Source organism: Polyodon spathula, chromosome 7, assembly GCF_017654505.1.
Source record: "Polyodon spathula isolate WHYD16114869_AA chromosome 7, ASM1765450v1, whole genome shotgun sequence".
In the NCBI taxonomy this organism is placed as follows: Eukaryota; Metazoa; Chordata; class Actinopteri; order Acipenseriformes; family Polyodontidae; genus Polyodon; species Polyodon spathula.
In genome coordinates, this window is record NC_054540.1 from 50520014 (window position 1) to 50536710 (window position 16697).

The window sequence follows — 16697 nt, forward strand, 5'->3', positions numbered from 1 at the left end:
AGTAAGCACCAGTGTTGACAGCACCCAGAACCCAGACACACAACAGATGAGCAATCAGCTTGCAGAGCATGGCCAGATTTCAACAAAAAATAAAAGGGACTAGTCACAGATTAAAGGCAAGGGGATTTTATTTACAATATATACAATTAAAGTAAATTAAAAAGGGAGAAGTAAAAAAAAAAAAAAAACTAAATCATCATTGAAAGAAATCAATGAAACTTATAAAATAGTTTAAACAAATTAAAAATGAAAGAATATATTTTTAACAAGCAAATCTAAAATGTGCAGAAAAATACACCATCTTCAGTAGCATTAGCTAGACCAGTCCTGGAAGCGGAAAGAATCACTAGCAATTTTCCAGACAGGGAGGGAGCTGGAAGGGGTTGCTTGTGCAGTCAGGAGGAAGTTCTGGTTAAAATAGCGCTGTTTGTTCCCATCAAATTTGACTGTTCCACCTGTCACCACCAGCACCGTTGTCTGACCTTGAGTTGCTTGTTCTAAAACAAAAAACAAATTACAAAATAAATCACTCAACAGTAGGATTATGGGCAGTCACAATATGGTACACAGAGTAGCTATAATACAAACGCTGACACATCTGACAAACCCCAACATGGTCTTTTACAACCTTACAATTTTTATTTTTTATCTAAAACCATTTGAGACTCACACAATTTTACAGTAAACTAGAAATCAAACCTGCAGTAACTAACTGAAATGAGCAAAAGATATCTGTATAGAAATAGAGTGCACAGTTGGTGTCTGTTCCTTGCCATTTGGAGTATGACAGATAGACAGACAGATAAAGAGCCGATGAAAGAGTTTCCGACCCTTGTCTTGCCGAAACCCACACCATGGCTTGATTTTGGAATACAGTTTGTACCATTTCTACACCAACCTTTTCATAGTCCCACATCAAAAACACATCAATTCCTTACCATGGACAGGCTGGCAATCCAGTGACTGCACCTGGAACTCACTAGAGGGCAACGCTTCAAAAAATTCCCCAAGTGCATCTTGTCCTGAAATAGCATTTCCATTCCATACTAGGGTAGCTTTATCCAAGTAAAGTTTGGTCAGTACCTAAAAATAAAAACAAAACTGCACTTTCACACAACAAACACAGTACTTTTTACTAATTCTATTTACATTAGGAAACAATAAGTACTACATGAAACTAAAATATATTTAACTTTGTAGCTTTTATTCAGTCCACTGTACCAAAACATAACTGAACTGTGCTCTATACTCATGCACTGCTTTTGTTGGCCTGTATAACTGAATATCCACATTGATTGATAGTTGAAGTGAACCATCAAGAGGGTTAAATAATATCCTGTCAAGGTTATTATAACATCAGTGCTGCCAGTATTTTCAACTGAGGCAACACAATGGAACCTGATGCACTCTCACTCACCAAAGTGTACCCTGCAGGATTATGACCAGTATAACCAAGAGCCGTGCTAAATAAGCCATGCTCCCAACAATTGGGATTGCCACTTCACACCATTTGAACTCCTACTACCATCCTGGCACATTTACCTACAGTGGTTTAAAAATCAAGAGAACTTACTTTTCTTTCTCCCTTTTTAAAATATCTTTTAAATATGCTTTAGTAAGTCTTGGCGGGAACTCCCTTAAATATGGGTTTTGGTATTCACTACACCACTTTCATCCAATTCCCAGATCAATCTTCTTGTGGTTTATTGTAACAAAGATATATCATCTTAATCATATTTTGGTGTAATGGGACAGAGGCTTGGTTGTAACCAGCAACTTAACCACTACACACGCAGTTATTAGACTAGTGTTACCCGCAGAATCCTGCATATTATTCTTTCCACCACTATTGGTTGTTAATGATGACACAATGTGTTTTTTTCCCCACATATAGTAGCCACAAATGTGTACTGTATCGCCAGGAAAGTAAAGGTTCTGCCTCCGTCTAAATTGTTATTTTTTGAATTGCAGTAACACACACACACACACCAATCTATACTACAGATCTGATTTTAAACAACACAACAGAAATCGTCCCATTTCTTAAATCATTATTTAAATGACCACTCACTCTTCTTCTCTTGTCCAGCGTTTCATAGTAGATGTTAACAAATTCTTCAGCAGCTCTGCATGCCTGGTCTACAAGGGTTCTAAAATCCTAGAATTAAAGCATGGAAGAAAACGTAATTAATAAAACGCTGTGTGTTTTGCAACTTGCAAATTACTTGGGGTATACAAACTGGAAGCTTACTACCGTACTGCTCATATAACTTCTGAGAAATCTATGTCTGTTTTGCGATTTGTTGTAAACGGTTATTGATACCAGCTTGAACAGCTGTGATCTATGCACACTGTTGAAACCCACATTAATCCAGATAACGATCTAACATATATAAAATATGAAAACAATTTAAAATTCCAAATTTACACAAAATGCACGACCAGTGTGGTGATACTTTGCGGTACGCGTTAAAACGTGGTACCCCGTGTACTGCGCTTGCCCGCCCATGTGCGCCCGCTGACCACACGGTAACCATGAGATACAGTAACTAGTTGTACGATAAACATATTTAACAAACTTACTGTTGTGGTTGTCGTTGGTAAAGCCATTTGTTCCACGCGATTAAATTAACAGCGGCTGTTACGATTAAACAATGCTCCAGAGTAGTTTTCTAATCTAGACTCTGTCTGTCAATCGCATCATTTCACCAAAGATCCTTTTAAAAAATGCAGCATTGTTTTGACAACTTCCGAGTTATAAAATCTCGTAGGCATTCTCGCGATAAGTGACTTGCGCAGAACTAACACAAACAACACATGCGCAATAACAAAAAGACGATTGCTAAATTCAATGCATGAGGAAGAGTTATAGATATAGTTTTAGGGGTAATATTTTGAAATACTGCATTGTTGTGCATAGGTTATGGTACTAACAAGATTTCGAATCAGCTTGTTTTAAAAAGTTGTATTCTTGAGTGCAAATATCTTTGTTAAAAATGCCCATACCAGCCCTTTGTCGTTGAGTCGGTCCCACATTACAAATTATCCCCCAGGAAACAAACACTCGATGGAGCGGCGCTCAGACAGCGATTGTTTGATTGGTTAAAGGCAGAACTGTTACTAGGCAGAACTGAATACTGTTGTGAATTCTTTTTTTTTTAATTGGCTATGTATACGTGACAGAGTGAAATAGTTGTAATCTAGTGTTTCTTGTTCCATTCTGTGTTGTCCGGTGAATCAGCAGTAATGGCGGAATCCGTCTCTAATGTGGAAGTGTGCAATTTGGCATATACTGGACAATTTGAAGAGTTAAAAAACAAAATTTTGTCAGATAAATCGCTAGCTTGTAAAACAGATCAAGTAAGTCTCAAAATGCAGCACGGTTCTTTGCAGCCCAGTGTGTCTAAATGCTTGAAGTCTTGGCTTAATTAATCGACTGGTCAGAGTTATATTAAATATTAATTACATATTATTTGTATGCATTATTAAACTGACAGTCGTTGAAATGCTTGCAAGATACCCTACATGTTATGTATTGTTTTTCGCAAGTGTCACAGCCCACTATAAAATGGTATTGTCTTTAATGTTAATTAATGGTTGTTTATACAGCTCTCCAAACCATTGTAACACACAGTAGCACGGCAGGGGTAACATGTGCATCCTAAGGCATTGGGATTTGCATTTACAAAACAGAAATAACATTGTATAATTCTAATATATATTTTTCTCTCGGTAGGATCATAGAACAGTTCTGCACTGGGCATGTTCAGCGGGGCACACGGACATTGTGGAGTTTCTGTTAGCTTTTGGAGTGGATGTGGATCTGAGTGATGATGTAAGTGGTTGAAATATTTGGTTTTTAAAGCTGGCTATCAAGAATAAAATATAATTATTCTTTTTTTTTGTTTGCTTACAGCTGAAAACGTTTAGCTTTCTGTACAAAAGGAAACCCATTTGCCAAACAGTCAAAACTGCTGTAACCTCACCTCACACGTGTTTCACCATGTAGTCTTGTGAGACAGATTGTATTTCACAGTCTGTTGTAATGTAATATGTTTTACTGAAGTATTGTATTTTTATAGGGTACTACTGTATAAGCATTGAAACATGTTATTTGTATAAATCGTAATATTTTGTTACTGCTGAGTTTTAATATTCTTATTATTTGTTGTTTGTTTTTCAGGCAGGTTGGACTCCACTTCATATTGCAGCCTCAGCAGGAAGGGAAGAGATTGTGAAGGCTCTGATCTCCAGGGGGGCACAGTTGAATGTTGCCAATGAGAATGGCTGCAGACCTTTGCATTATGCAGCTTCCAAAGACAGATATGAGGTATTTATTCAGTGGTGCTGAGAAGTCCAGTACTGGCTTTACAAAATAAAGGAGGGCAGTGATTAATGGGGAATAAAATACAAAATTAAATATTGAATAGTTGAACTGTAACAGTTAGTTTCAGAGACCTTGCCTACATTAACAATGATTAGTGCTTATCTGGGTCTGTAAAACCAGCTGTAAAAGCATACAATACAATAAATCCACAACATTGTGAGGAGATATTACCTGACCAAGATATTCTGTACACCGAGGGTGATATCCACACTGAGGGTGATATTTACAAATAGGATCGGCTCTCAAAAGAACTAAACCATGTCGGCTCTCAAAAGAACTGCCGGATTTCCATTGCAGATTGCCCAGATGTTGTTAGAGAAAGGCGCAGACCCAAATGCTACAAACAAGTTGGAATGCACCCCGTTGCACAGAGCTTCAGCAAAGGGAAACCGTCGACTAATTCAGCTCCTCCTGAAGCACAGTGCCTCCACCAACATCCAGGATTCGGAGGGAAACACAGCACTGTAAGTACAGTGAATATACAGGTGACGCTGACATGTGTAACACACACCTTTAGGTAAACGGCTTATTCATTTGCTATGCAATAACTAAGTACTGCAGCCAGTTGCTAGCACTGGTTTGACCATTTAAAGGGATACAGAATGTCCTGCGGTGTTTGCAAAAATCCAATTTCTTTGCCTTTGCGGAATCTCGTGCTGTCTGTATCGCAGCAATATATTTTTAAACATTGTCCTCAGTGTTTTAATATTTGTATTCACAAATTATAGGTCATCACTCAGCTTGGGACAGCTATTCTCAACTTTTACTTAGGAGTGTTTACCTAGAGAAAAATAATTTATCTTTAATAATATAGTGTGTCCTGATCATGCTTCTTCCTGGAACAATGCTTGTTTTGCATTCCCACAATAAACCGCTCAGTTTAATCAGAGCACCAGCATTGTTGCATGAGGGAGTCTGATCTGGATACGCCTCAATGCTAAAAAGAGAAAATGTTTCTGATGAACGCTTCCAAGTAAAAATTTAGAATTCCCTAGATTACATGATGTGTGAGTAAAAAATATTAAAATAATCAGAAATATGTGTAACAATATGTGGCTCTGATTCAGGCACACAGCATCTAGCTAAATTAGCGTAGTCTTGTAACACTTGGATAACAATGATTTTTTTTTTTTTTTTTTTTTTTTTTAAGTCACCTGGCTTGTGATGAAGAACGGACAGAAGCAGCCAAGCTACTGGTGGAGCATGGAGCTAGTATTTATATAGAGAATAAAGAGGAGAAGACACCTCTACAGATTGCTAAAGGAGGACTTGGGGCAGTGTTGAGGAGAATTGTGGAGGGCTGATGCTGTTTCTTAGTACATGTAAACTGCTTCTCGAAGGAATATGTTGTGTTAACGCACTTCATAGTTTAAAGATGTGCTCTCAGCTTCTAGGAAGCATGTGTTAAAAAAAACATTACGTTTGTGTAGATGTGTTTTCATATTTGCCATCTTTATTGTGTAGCAGTTAATGTTTGGAAACAACTTGCAATTCAGTTATCAACTATGAAGATTATACTAGCAAGATTTTGTGTTTTAAAAAATGTATTTGTATTTACTTAAACTAAATACATTCCTTCTAATAAGACTTGCCGCACTTCCATTTTCTTCATCAGTTGTTCCCAGTCTATTCTGATACTTTTATAGACCATAAAAAGCATTTAATAAAGGAAATTGTTCTATGCCTAACTGTCTGTGGTTTTCCATTGTTCGTAGTATGTTCAGGTTATAGGACTTCTGGGTCTTCACAGTCTTGTATATAAAGTATATCTCACCAGACCACAAGGTTTGTACGTTCACCTTAAAGGGATCTATTTTAATAATCTATAAAGTAGCAGATTTAAATACCTCTAATTTTGTATTATTCCACCTGGGATCTTTCCCACAGAGCTGATTTATAGACCTTATTAACATTACTACATATTATTAAAAATACAGTGAAATGCAGCTTGTGAAATCAGATGTATACATTTTAAGGTGACAATATTAAGATCTGCCATTGAAATTAAAATAGTTGTCAGCATTTCTTCAAGCACATGTTACTAAGGATTTAAGGGCACCTTCGAAAATAATTTCCATATTGCGAGATCGTGGGATTTTAAAGTGTTTGCTTCATCAATAACTTTTTCAAACTACGAAACTAAACAGTTTACTTGAAGTTTTAACAATAATATATTTTTGCTATGCTGTAATAGTTTTATTTTTAAATAGAAGAATGGATTACATTTTCAGTATAGCGAAACTAGAGATATCACCCACTACACACGCTGCATAAAGAGAGGTATGGAGGGCTTGCAGAGGCATGCTTTTTATTGCTAATACTGCTAAAATACTAATACAGTATAATTTAGTTTATTTTATATTGAGATACAACAAACCCTATGCATACTAATCATTGCCAGCCTTTTAGCTGAAAGAAACGCCACACACTAAAGTATTATTGAAGCATTATATATATAATATTGCAGTGTGTCTTTTTTTGGAAGAATTCTATATTATCGATATCAAAACACATGCACAATATCAATGTTAAACTTTCATATCGTTGCCCAACACTCAGTCAAACCATTGCAAATGTTGCCATAATTCCATGTTCTATCTTTATAAGAAACCAGATCAATGAGATGTTGTTGGGAACTTTTGTAGCCTGTTAATAGGAAACTACCCAACTACCCTCTCATCCAGGGCAAGATTGAAGCATTGTCAGGACAGTGTGTGGAGGCACACATCATATTTTGGTTTCCTGTGCTACCAGTCAGTCACCACCCAGGAGAACTAGACATTATCACACAAGTGAACACAATTACAAAATCATTACAGTTAGTCAATAAAATCAGTCAATAAAATTTACCAGGCTTTTATTTCTGTTCAATGAACCTGTTGCAGTTGCAAAAACAAACACTATACACAGGCAATGTAACAGCTGCTCGGTTGAACTCAAACCACAGCAGTCCTTTTCCTGTTCAGATAATCATTTTCCCTTTTCTGAACTATTGAAGTAGCAGTCACCCACTTGCTTGCTGTCATCTGCTCCATTCCATTTTCAATCAAGTCTTTGAAAAGGATGGTTTTGCGTAGGCTCTCCTTACCAAAGTGCTTCGTGGTGTACTCATGCCTGTTTTTAGTGGTATACCATTTCAGAGCTGACCAGGCGGTATCCAGCGGACTAAAATGGCCACAGTGTGATGGGAGACAGAAGAACTCGTGGCCGTGACTTTGAGCAACCAGGGGGCAGCAGCTCATAAAGTTCACCAGGACTGGAGATGAAGGGCAGTGATGCTGTTCCATCTCAATCATGGAGGGGCCATTTGTTTCCACAGCTGCATTCACTGGCTTGGCTACTATTACACATTTCCCATAGGAATTGCTTAAGGAAACACAAAGCTCCTGGAAGATCTCACTGCAAGGGCTCCAAAGAAACTGATCGGTCTTGAACATCAGTTTGTAGTTCCAGGGGACCCAGCCTCTGCTACCTCCTGCGTGCATCATACTCCAGGCATTCACCTTCTTCTTGGAAGAGGACGGTTCTGGGACCTCACCTGTGACTAGCCCCTCCGAAATATCCGTCCCACCCAGGTACACTGTGTACAACCCGTCCAGCTGTAATCTTCTCAGGTCCTTTATGTACAGATCACATTGGTTTTTGCCAGTGTTTACGAGTAAATGAGTTACAGCTTTTAGCAGATTAGGTTTGAGGTGCATTTTGCAAAGAAATGTACAGTCAAATCTTTACGATCACTCAGATGAATCTACATGCTATTCCATCTTAAACTATTGGTATGTGTATACAGCACCTATATCCACTTTTTAACAGCCCCCTGAGCAGTCATTAATAGCAAGTTCATTGTGGTCGGTGACCTCATAATGGGTTCATGCAAGATGGCATAGGAAAATACCTTTTGAAAGCTTAAATACAGTTGCTATATATCTTCTGTAGCACTGTAAGTAGGGTCAGCAGCACCATAGGCAACCAGGAGAGCACTGATTGGATGTGAAGAGTCTGCAAGCTGTTTAAACTGTTCTGGAAGAATGTAACCATTCCTCAATGATTCCTTCTGCCAACTCCTTCAGGGCAGCAAATTTCTACAGTTAAGAATTTTTAATGGTAAAGACAGCATCAAATGATTTAAAATTGTTATCTTTGACCTACAGAACAAAATCACCACAGTTTATTAATAATTCTGCAGTTTTATTCAGCTATATGAGGCCAAAGATATCTGCTTTCCCTTCCTTCCCTATCCTATTTTTTCTTTTCTTTCTTTTCACTCTATACTAGATTTATCTCTTTGTTCATTCCCCCTTTTTTTGCACAATTAAATTAACTTTTAACTGTGAAAAACAGTTTAGTAAGTTATGCTCCAAAACAGAGCAAATGCTGAGTAAAACCATCACAATGAAACTGTATCCCTCTGTTTTGCCTGTTTATTGTAAGAATTTGTATTGGCCTAACACCAAAGTTCAAGAATACTTTGTCATCCTCTAGTGCTTATTCCAAAAGGCTTCAGAAAAAAAAAAACTGGAAAAAGGCTTAAATCTACAATACACTGTACTGTAACATACTGTACATTTTGGTTTTTCTTTTCCGATGGTAAAACAGAGTTCAAAGGTCTCAACACAAAGCAATGCTTTTGTTACACGGCGCAGTCTATTCCTCTGTTGCTGCTTTTGGCTCCAAGCAAAAACATCCTGGTAACCTCATCAGAGCCAGCTAAAATGTTTCAGTTTCCACTAATAATTAAATAGAAGTTAAGCTAATTCCTATTGAATGCCTTGTGATGTAATCAAGATTTCTGAAAAATATCTGTAATTGATTGTTTCACTGCAGGTTAATTCAATAGAAAGCCCTTGAGAACAACGTCACTGGAACACAGCTCCAAACAACACAGCTCTCTCTAGCGGCACAAGCCGAGTTTGCCTGGGATTCTGTCCCCTGCTGTCAAATAAGCTAATTGTTGTCATTTTTTACAGGCATTAAGAAACAGAGACTGTATTCACAATGTACATGTTTATAAACCCTCAACATTTACATGTTTCATGATTTCCATTACATGAGAGTAGATGTTAAAACTTCATGCTGATTTGAACTCGGCTCTCTCCAAGATAAGCACCAACTAAGACGAAGCTTTACAGTAAACTAATGTGATCCATCTGTATCTCCATCCATTTGTGTTTTTTTTTCCATCTGTTGATATAGATATCCTTCTGCCTGGTGTTGATGGCTGACGTGTAATGCTGGCTATTTCTAAATACCATTAACTTCAGTATGTAAAATGCAGATAAACTTTAGGAGATGAAACAGGGCTGTACCTTCTTGGGACCAGATCACCTAATTGGCTTAATTAAGCAACAAATTCAAGCGCCAAGGCAGATTTTCTATATTTAAGTGTACAATTCACCAGGACAAAACTAGCAAAGAATCGTTCAGAGCAGTAATGTATCTTGCTCCAAGCTGTAACTCAGCTCTTTCTTGGTAGTTTTACACCATTATAATTGTTTTTATTCTTTTCAGAAATCTCATTTTGCCCTGCAATCAGATACAACAGAGGCAGCAAGATTCAGCACCTATAGTTCTGTGTTTGACACTCCGACTTGGTCTATATTAGTACAGTTTATATGTGTAAAACTGTGTAGTGCTAACTTCTGTTGCCTCACTCTTCAAGCTTTTGGTGCTTTATTGGCTTATCAAGCCCAGAAGTCTGGTGCAGAGCTCATAGCATGAGAAGGTTATTTCCATGCTAAAATCGCAAGGATTTAGTCTTACGCAGACTTTATTGGTTAATTGGTAAATTCACACATGCAGCACTAGTTACTCTTTATGGAGTAACTAGGTGGATTGATTAGTCATCGTATAAAATCTGTGTGAGAGAGAGATAGGGGGAAGTGTTGGGTAGAAGTGCTGTGATTGTTATTATTGCTGTTTGTTTCCTCTGGTTTGAGACAGAATCAGGGATGATAGCACGTTGATTTTTCTGTATTTGTTTTGTTTGTTTGTGTTTCCCTTGCCCAGATGATTAATGATACTTTTTAGAAAACTGAATCCTTCAAATAAAAGGATATTTCTTTTTGAAACTGTTGCAGAGCTCTATTCCGATAGAAACTTCCGTGCAAGGCCTAAAATGAACCTGCTTATAGACGCATTTTCAAATCCTGAATTCATGTTTCATAGGACGAGAGCAAAGGCTGTGATAATGCATTGCTGCAGAGCCTCTCTAGTTTAAAAAGAATATGGGAAGATGAAGCTTCTGACTGACAAAATATAAAGGGTTGAAGATGAAGGAAAGTCCAAGTGGCACAACAGAGAGAGAAGACAGAACATGGGAAAAGGTAAACTTAGAGGGTTTGCTAAAGTTGAGCAGGAATGAAAAACAAGATATGGGGGGGGGGGTACTGTCGATTAAATAAAATTTAGCAGGGAATAGAACTATTAGAACTACCATTTAGCACTCCTTTAAGAATTCTCTTGCCTTTTTTAAACAAAATGTTGTCTGTGTTTCAGTAAGTCCAATGGTTGACTATAGGGGGCAGCAAAGACATTTTTATATCCCCCTTTCTTGTCATTCTAAGCAGTTTTATGAGAAAAAAAGATTACAGATTAGTACATTGACTAGACTGTTTTGTTATTCACCTATTTGGCTGTTTATATAATCGGGGGTGGGGGGGGGGGCATGAGTATTAATGTAGTAAAAAGAAACATTTTTCTTTCAACTGTGCTGTACTACAAGAGCTGCCTAGAGGTTTCCATGGTAACAGGGAGTTGAAAAGAAAATGGACAGAGGAGGAGAATAGGGGTCTGATAGCACACATTACGCAGAGAGAAAAGTGTAGGTGAATTTAAAAAATGTTGAAGACAAGGGTCCATATTAAAATAAACATAAATTAGTATCAAATATTATAGTCATTTAGAAGGTTTTTCACCAAGCTGATATGTCCCATGCCAGTATAACTTAGATGTAGCAAAATACTAGCAAGACAAAACATTGTTTTAATATAGATTTCATAACAACAAAGCACTTACACAACATCATCCAGCACCAAAACAATCACAAAATATGAACAATAGTTCATTAAAACACATTATATATTTAAAATAACAGCAACACGTGATGAGATTTAAGGGATAATGGGTTTTCTGAGGTAATAATGGAATTACAGAGGAACATGCTACAGCAATGTCATTATCACTATTATATTACAAGTTTTTATTAACCTTTGTCATTGTAGCCCACTGAAAAAGTTCATTTAAAGAGCAGTGCTTGAGTGTCCATGTGAGAGTCCAGTAAGCACTTGTTTTAGAACAGGAGTCATTAATTAATGTCATCTGTCAGGCTTTATTTGCCATTCTGTTATTGAGTAATAACAGAACGTCTGACCTCAGTAGAAAACAATGGGACAGCGGTGTCCGTTTGTTTAATTTAAGATATTTAATTCTCTTAAGAGTCATTGATAAAACTCTTATTTGTGTGTTTCAATGCCTAATCTTTTTTTTTGTTTGTTTTATTTATGAAAACCAATAAAAAGTTAAATAACACTTAAAGGATAGCCACCAAAACCAGTAGGTTTTTCATTTTCACCCAGTTGCAGTAATATGATAGAGCTTTGGGATAAGTAAATGCTAAATATTGCGGAACCAAGACACCACAAGGTAGCTATTTTTCAGTTCTGAATTCTCTCAGATATTGTTTCCACTTCAAATGCATAAAAAAAAAAAAAAATTTAATGAGAAATCCTTCCATGAAGGGCAGTGGCACCGCCACGTTTTTATTTTAATGTATGCTGAATTGTCTATGGAGCCCTGAGGTGCCTACTATCACTAAAATAAGATGCACAATGAAGTGAAGGGCTTGACCAGTAAAATTAGGCTGCTCAGACCCAAAGCAGTTCTGAATCATGCTCAATATATATACCATCAATATTTCATGGTCAGTCTATACATGGAATTCCTTGCCTAAGCACTCAGTAAAATGTTAATTTTATAATGTAAGAGGCTATGAATTGATGTGCAGGGTTCTAAGAAAAATTAATAGGAAATATTAGAGAAAATATTTTCAGTTAACCCCCCTGTAGCAGGGCAGGAGCCCTGCACATGAAGAGTGGGTTTTGTGTGTAAATATTGTAAATAAGTGTGTAAATTGTTGTAATTAATTTAAGGAAGTACTTGATGCTCATGGGATAGCCTGCCTGCTGTGTGTAATTGCCAGCTGTGGATAATCAGCAGGTAGGTGTGTTCCAGCACGGCATCGGGTATAAAGAGGTCCTGTTTGTTCACCTTGGGGCTGCTGCAAAGCCACGGACAATGGGCAAAGATCGTCCACGCTACCCGGATATGGAGACCTGGCTGCGTAATCCTGATCGCCGTGAGAGTGACCCGGGATCAGAAGCGAAACCGCCGACGGCCCTGCTAGTAGTCAGAAGTCGGGGTTTGTTTATGATTGAACAGAAAAGATTAGTTCAGGGATTGTAAATCCCACTAATGTATAGTGAGCGAGGTGTATAAAGCGGGACCTCCATGTCTTAGGGAGTAGCGCACGCCATTATTACGGCACCTTTATTTTGATAGTTTTTTGTGCTGTTTTATTCAGCATTATTTTTTTGTACAGCTTGCTGTAGCAGTCCTCTGTGCGTTACCATCGTTGGTAACGTCACATGACCATTTGTATTTACTTTCACAACTTCAATCTCCTGCCTGTCACTCAGCAGCGAATGCACACACTCAGAAGCAAGACCCTGTTACACCCCCACAATCAATATAATTAATACCAGTCAATTACGTTTACATAAATATACATGCCCAATATAACTGCTTCTAGTGTATAGAATAAATCTGTCTTTCCTGTTGAAATTGTAAATGTTTTAATCTCTAGAACAACCCGTGTTAATGGTTATTTAAATTTATTGCTTGTTTATCTATATTGTGGCTGGGCAAACTCAATTTTAGCATTTTATCACAGAAATAATTATTTTTTATCAGAGAATTCCATTTTTTATTGCAGAAAACTAGCATCCCTTTTGATGTGATACAGCCATTTGAAATGTCTTTGTAGCACATACTGTCAGATAGCTTGTATCGGATAGAAATTGTCACATTACTACAACGTTAATATGTTGTGTGATGCACTGCCATTACGGATCTGACCCTTGTCGGTGAAACAAGATATGTTTAAAACTTCTCTAAACACAAATGCAAATGAGCCTGACTAGCATAGTGGTTAAGATGCTTACTTGTTTGTGTGCTCTCACTAGTTTGCACCCAGCTCCTGTGATTTAAACTTATTTAAAGACTGATCAAAAATGTTGAACGTCCTGTGATATTATTTATATATATATATATAATATATATATATAATAGATATATATATGGTATTATTATACCAAGACTGACTCACAGGTGTCACACCTATAACTGTACAGTATACATATATATTAGTTACATTCGGAATACACGTAGATTCATCTCTACTCCTTTAGTTGATTATTCATTGCTATTGGAAGACAATCGTATTATTTATTTATTTTTTAGTAAATAGACTATGTATTCCAATTGGGAGTTTAGGCATGATGTTACTCTAATAGATATATTGCATACATTAAAATATTAAAAGAAATCAACTTACTTTGATATGTGAGGAAAAAATAAGTCATTTTCGCTATGATCTGTTCTTTATGAATGGTGTAATATCCCTGGAAGTCTTGCCTCAGGGCACAACTGAAAAGGTGTTCTTGGTTTTTCAAGTGCCCTGTGAATCATCATTTTGGATATAAATGTTATTAATTGACAGTTGTAGAAGGAAAAGGGTAAGCCTGTTTCAAATAACTTCTGACTGGCCTAAAGTCAAAGGTATCTGCTTGTTGGATTGAAAAGTTTTTTTCTCTTCTTTACTCCGCTAAGATGTTTGAATTTCAATATGTTTTTCTTTCTGGTTTTATGAATTTATGGAGTTGATTTGTATACATTTTTTAAAGTTTCCCCAAGACAGATTCAACTGAAAAACAGTGTCTGCTATTTCCATGGCAAAATTCAATCAAATTCAGAGGAAAACATTATTACAGAACATGTCATTTTGATTTCAGGTTTAGAGGTAGACAGTCAACACTTACAGTATTGATGAATGTGTGTATTGAGAGTTCATAGGAGTGAGTCATGGGTAAACTACTTGTAGTGCAGCAGTGACGCTCCATGAAAAGGCTGGCATGAACGCCAGTGAGGACTATTTTAATGATCCAAACAGCGGCGGGCCTAAATACCACCTCTGTTTGTTTGGCATGAAAGAAAAATAGAAGCTTACTGAATGTTAACGCATTTCTTTAAGAGTGTTTGGGATGTTTTCTACTTTAGCACTATTGGAATAATATATCTCTGCTGAGTTACAACCCAGGAAGTAAACCAGAAAGTACTCTATATATGTGGTCACTTCAAGACTTTATTTTTTATTTTCTAGTTATTTATAACATGGAAATGCAACTTGGGGTTTCTCTTGTTGATTCCTCCAAAGCTACCTGTCATCCTACATATTATCATTTTAATTAACTCCTTGGGGTCCTTGAGCGAAATTACTTTCCTGATTTAATTATGTAATTCAAAAATGACACTGAGCTTAAACATGACACAGAAATAGAATGATTAAAAAAAAAGTCAGAGGGGATGTAGACCATCCAGCTTATTTTCAACACCAATGTTATTCAGTGCAATAAAATTACCTTCTGTGCTTTTGACAATATTACATTAGACCAGAGATTGTCCCTATACCCCAAGGCTTCCTTAATTATACAATAGCTCTCTCTGACCAGGCTAGTTCAGAGAAAATCATACTTCCATTTTCCGGGGTTATTTAAATGAAAAAGTATTTGAAATCAAGTTCCAATTAATGAAAAGCCGCCTGCTACTGCAGAGCTGTCAAAATGTAAAGAAAGCTGTTCTTTAATTGCTGGACCTCGGTGAAAGAAAGCCCGCAGTCTCGGAACTGGCCTGCAGCTAACCTCGCTGTTAGGTTAAAACTACAGGAGCTTGAGCCCAATGATATTTGTCACTACTTTTGATTGCTAACAGATTAAAAAATGGTTAGTTCATAGAAACTAACATACCGCTGTTGTGGTATATGCAAGGTAATAGATCTCTTGGGAGACCATTACAAGCAGGTTAAAGATAATAGGCTTTTGAGTGACATCATAAATAGTGAGACTGGACTGTCAACTGGTGTAACTGATGTATAGCAGATGTTTTATAAATAATCTGTTACTGTTACCTCAACACAAGGTGTTTTCATCATCACAAACTCTAATATACACAGACTGGCCACTTTCTTCGGACCCTCCCTGGCATGCGATATGTTCTGCTGGTATTCCCTGGGCCTCTTGATTTGTTCTGGAAGGCTGGATGGATGTAAGTGTTGCAGATCAGGTGACAGTACTGCACTTTTTTTACATACTGGGCCAAATTTTCAAAGCATTTACTCCGGTCTTCCACTCCTAATTTTTTTAAAGAGAACATTTAAGCAGTAATGTACAAAACTGAGAAACCAACAACTTGAAGGTGCTTAAGAGAAAGAAAGAAGAGTTCATTTTATCATTTTTAAAGGTACTAATAATACTATTTAAAAATACAATGAAACAAGCATTACTACTAATAGTTATAAGTAAACAACAAACGGAAAAAGCTGGTTATAAAATATTGTTCCAGTCTCTCAATCTTAAACACGCACACATTGTAGCTTTAATTCCATTTTAATTGGGAGATAACATTGAATGGCTCCCAATGGATGATCTAAATGACAATGCCTAGTTCATAATGAGGCTAAATGGAAGGCGAAATTCCCCAAACAATCCCCAATTTATTATTCAATTATCTATTATAAAAACCATAAATACTTGTTTTTATATAACCTTGAGGGAAAGAGGTCAAATGTGGTATTGTGTTACATCTGTTAGGCCATCAAAACATACAGGGGTTGGAAAGTATTGGGCGTACCTACTGTAGGCTGCATGCATTTGTGTGATAATGGGCAGCTGTCCCGCCTATGATTCAACATATCACATCTTTATAGGGTTGATTTGTAACTTTGTTGTCTTGTATAGCACTTTTGGTCAATTTTAGCACTCATGTTTTGTTACTCTGTTTTGTAGGTTTCTCATTTTTATATGGGTGACCCCCTATATAACCCTGGCAGGAGTTGTCTCACTAAGTTGCCCATGTTGTAAATCAGTTTCAGTCTAATGTGATGTCTCTAAGCCATTGTTGACAGCAGACTTCCCTGAAGGAATGAGAGGTCATGTGTACTCAGAATACGTTAAATATATTATCTTTCAAGTGCTGTAGA

General features: G+C 37.0%; 3 protein-coding genes across 3 annotated transcripts; 1 reads left to right on the forward strand and 2 right to left on the reverse strand.

Annotated features, from left to right (window-relative positions):
• Positions 1–209: 209 nt before the first annotated feature.
• On the reverse strand, positions 210–2776 carry LOC121318713 (NTF2-related export protein 2-like). The gene is made up of 4 exons (XM_041255691.1): positions 2584–2776; positions 2072–2158; positions 939–1083; positions 210–497 (listed from the first exon to the last, which is right to left on the reverse strand). Exons 1-4 carry the CDS (start codon positions 2608–2610, stop codon positions 313–315), a joined length of 444 nt encoding a protein of 147 aa, XP_041111625.1. The 5' UTR covers positions 2611–2776; the 3' UTR covers positions 210–312.
• Positions 2777–3196: 420 nt separating this feature from the next.
• Positions 3197–6072, forward strand: psmd10 (proteasome 26S subunit, non-ATPase 10). The gene is made up of 5 exons (XM_041255690.1): positions 3197–3360; positions 3737–3835; positions 4184–4330; positions 4685–4851; positions 5538–6072. The coding sequence occupies exons 1-5, from the start codon at positions 3247–3249 to the stop codon at positions 5689–5691; spliced, it is 681 nt and encodes a 226-aa protein (XP_041111624.1). The 5' UTR covers positions 3197–3246; the 3' UTR covers positions 5692–6072.
• A 1251-nt stretch (positions 6073–7323) lies between these two features.
• Positions 7324–8088, reverse strand: LOC121317862 (protein FAM243-like). The gene has a single exon (XM_041253960.1). It carries the CDS (start codon positions 8086–8088, stop codon positions 7324–7326), a length of 765 nt encoding a protein of 254 aa, XP_041109894.1.
• Positions 8089–16697: the final 8609 nt, after the last annotated feature.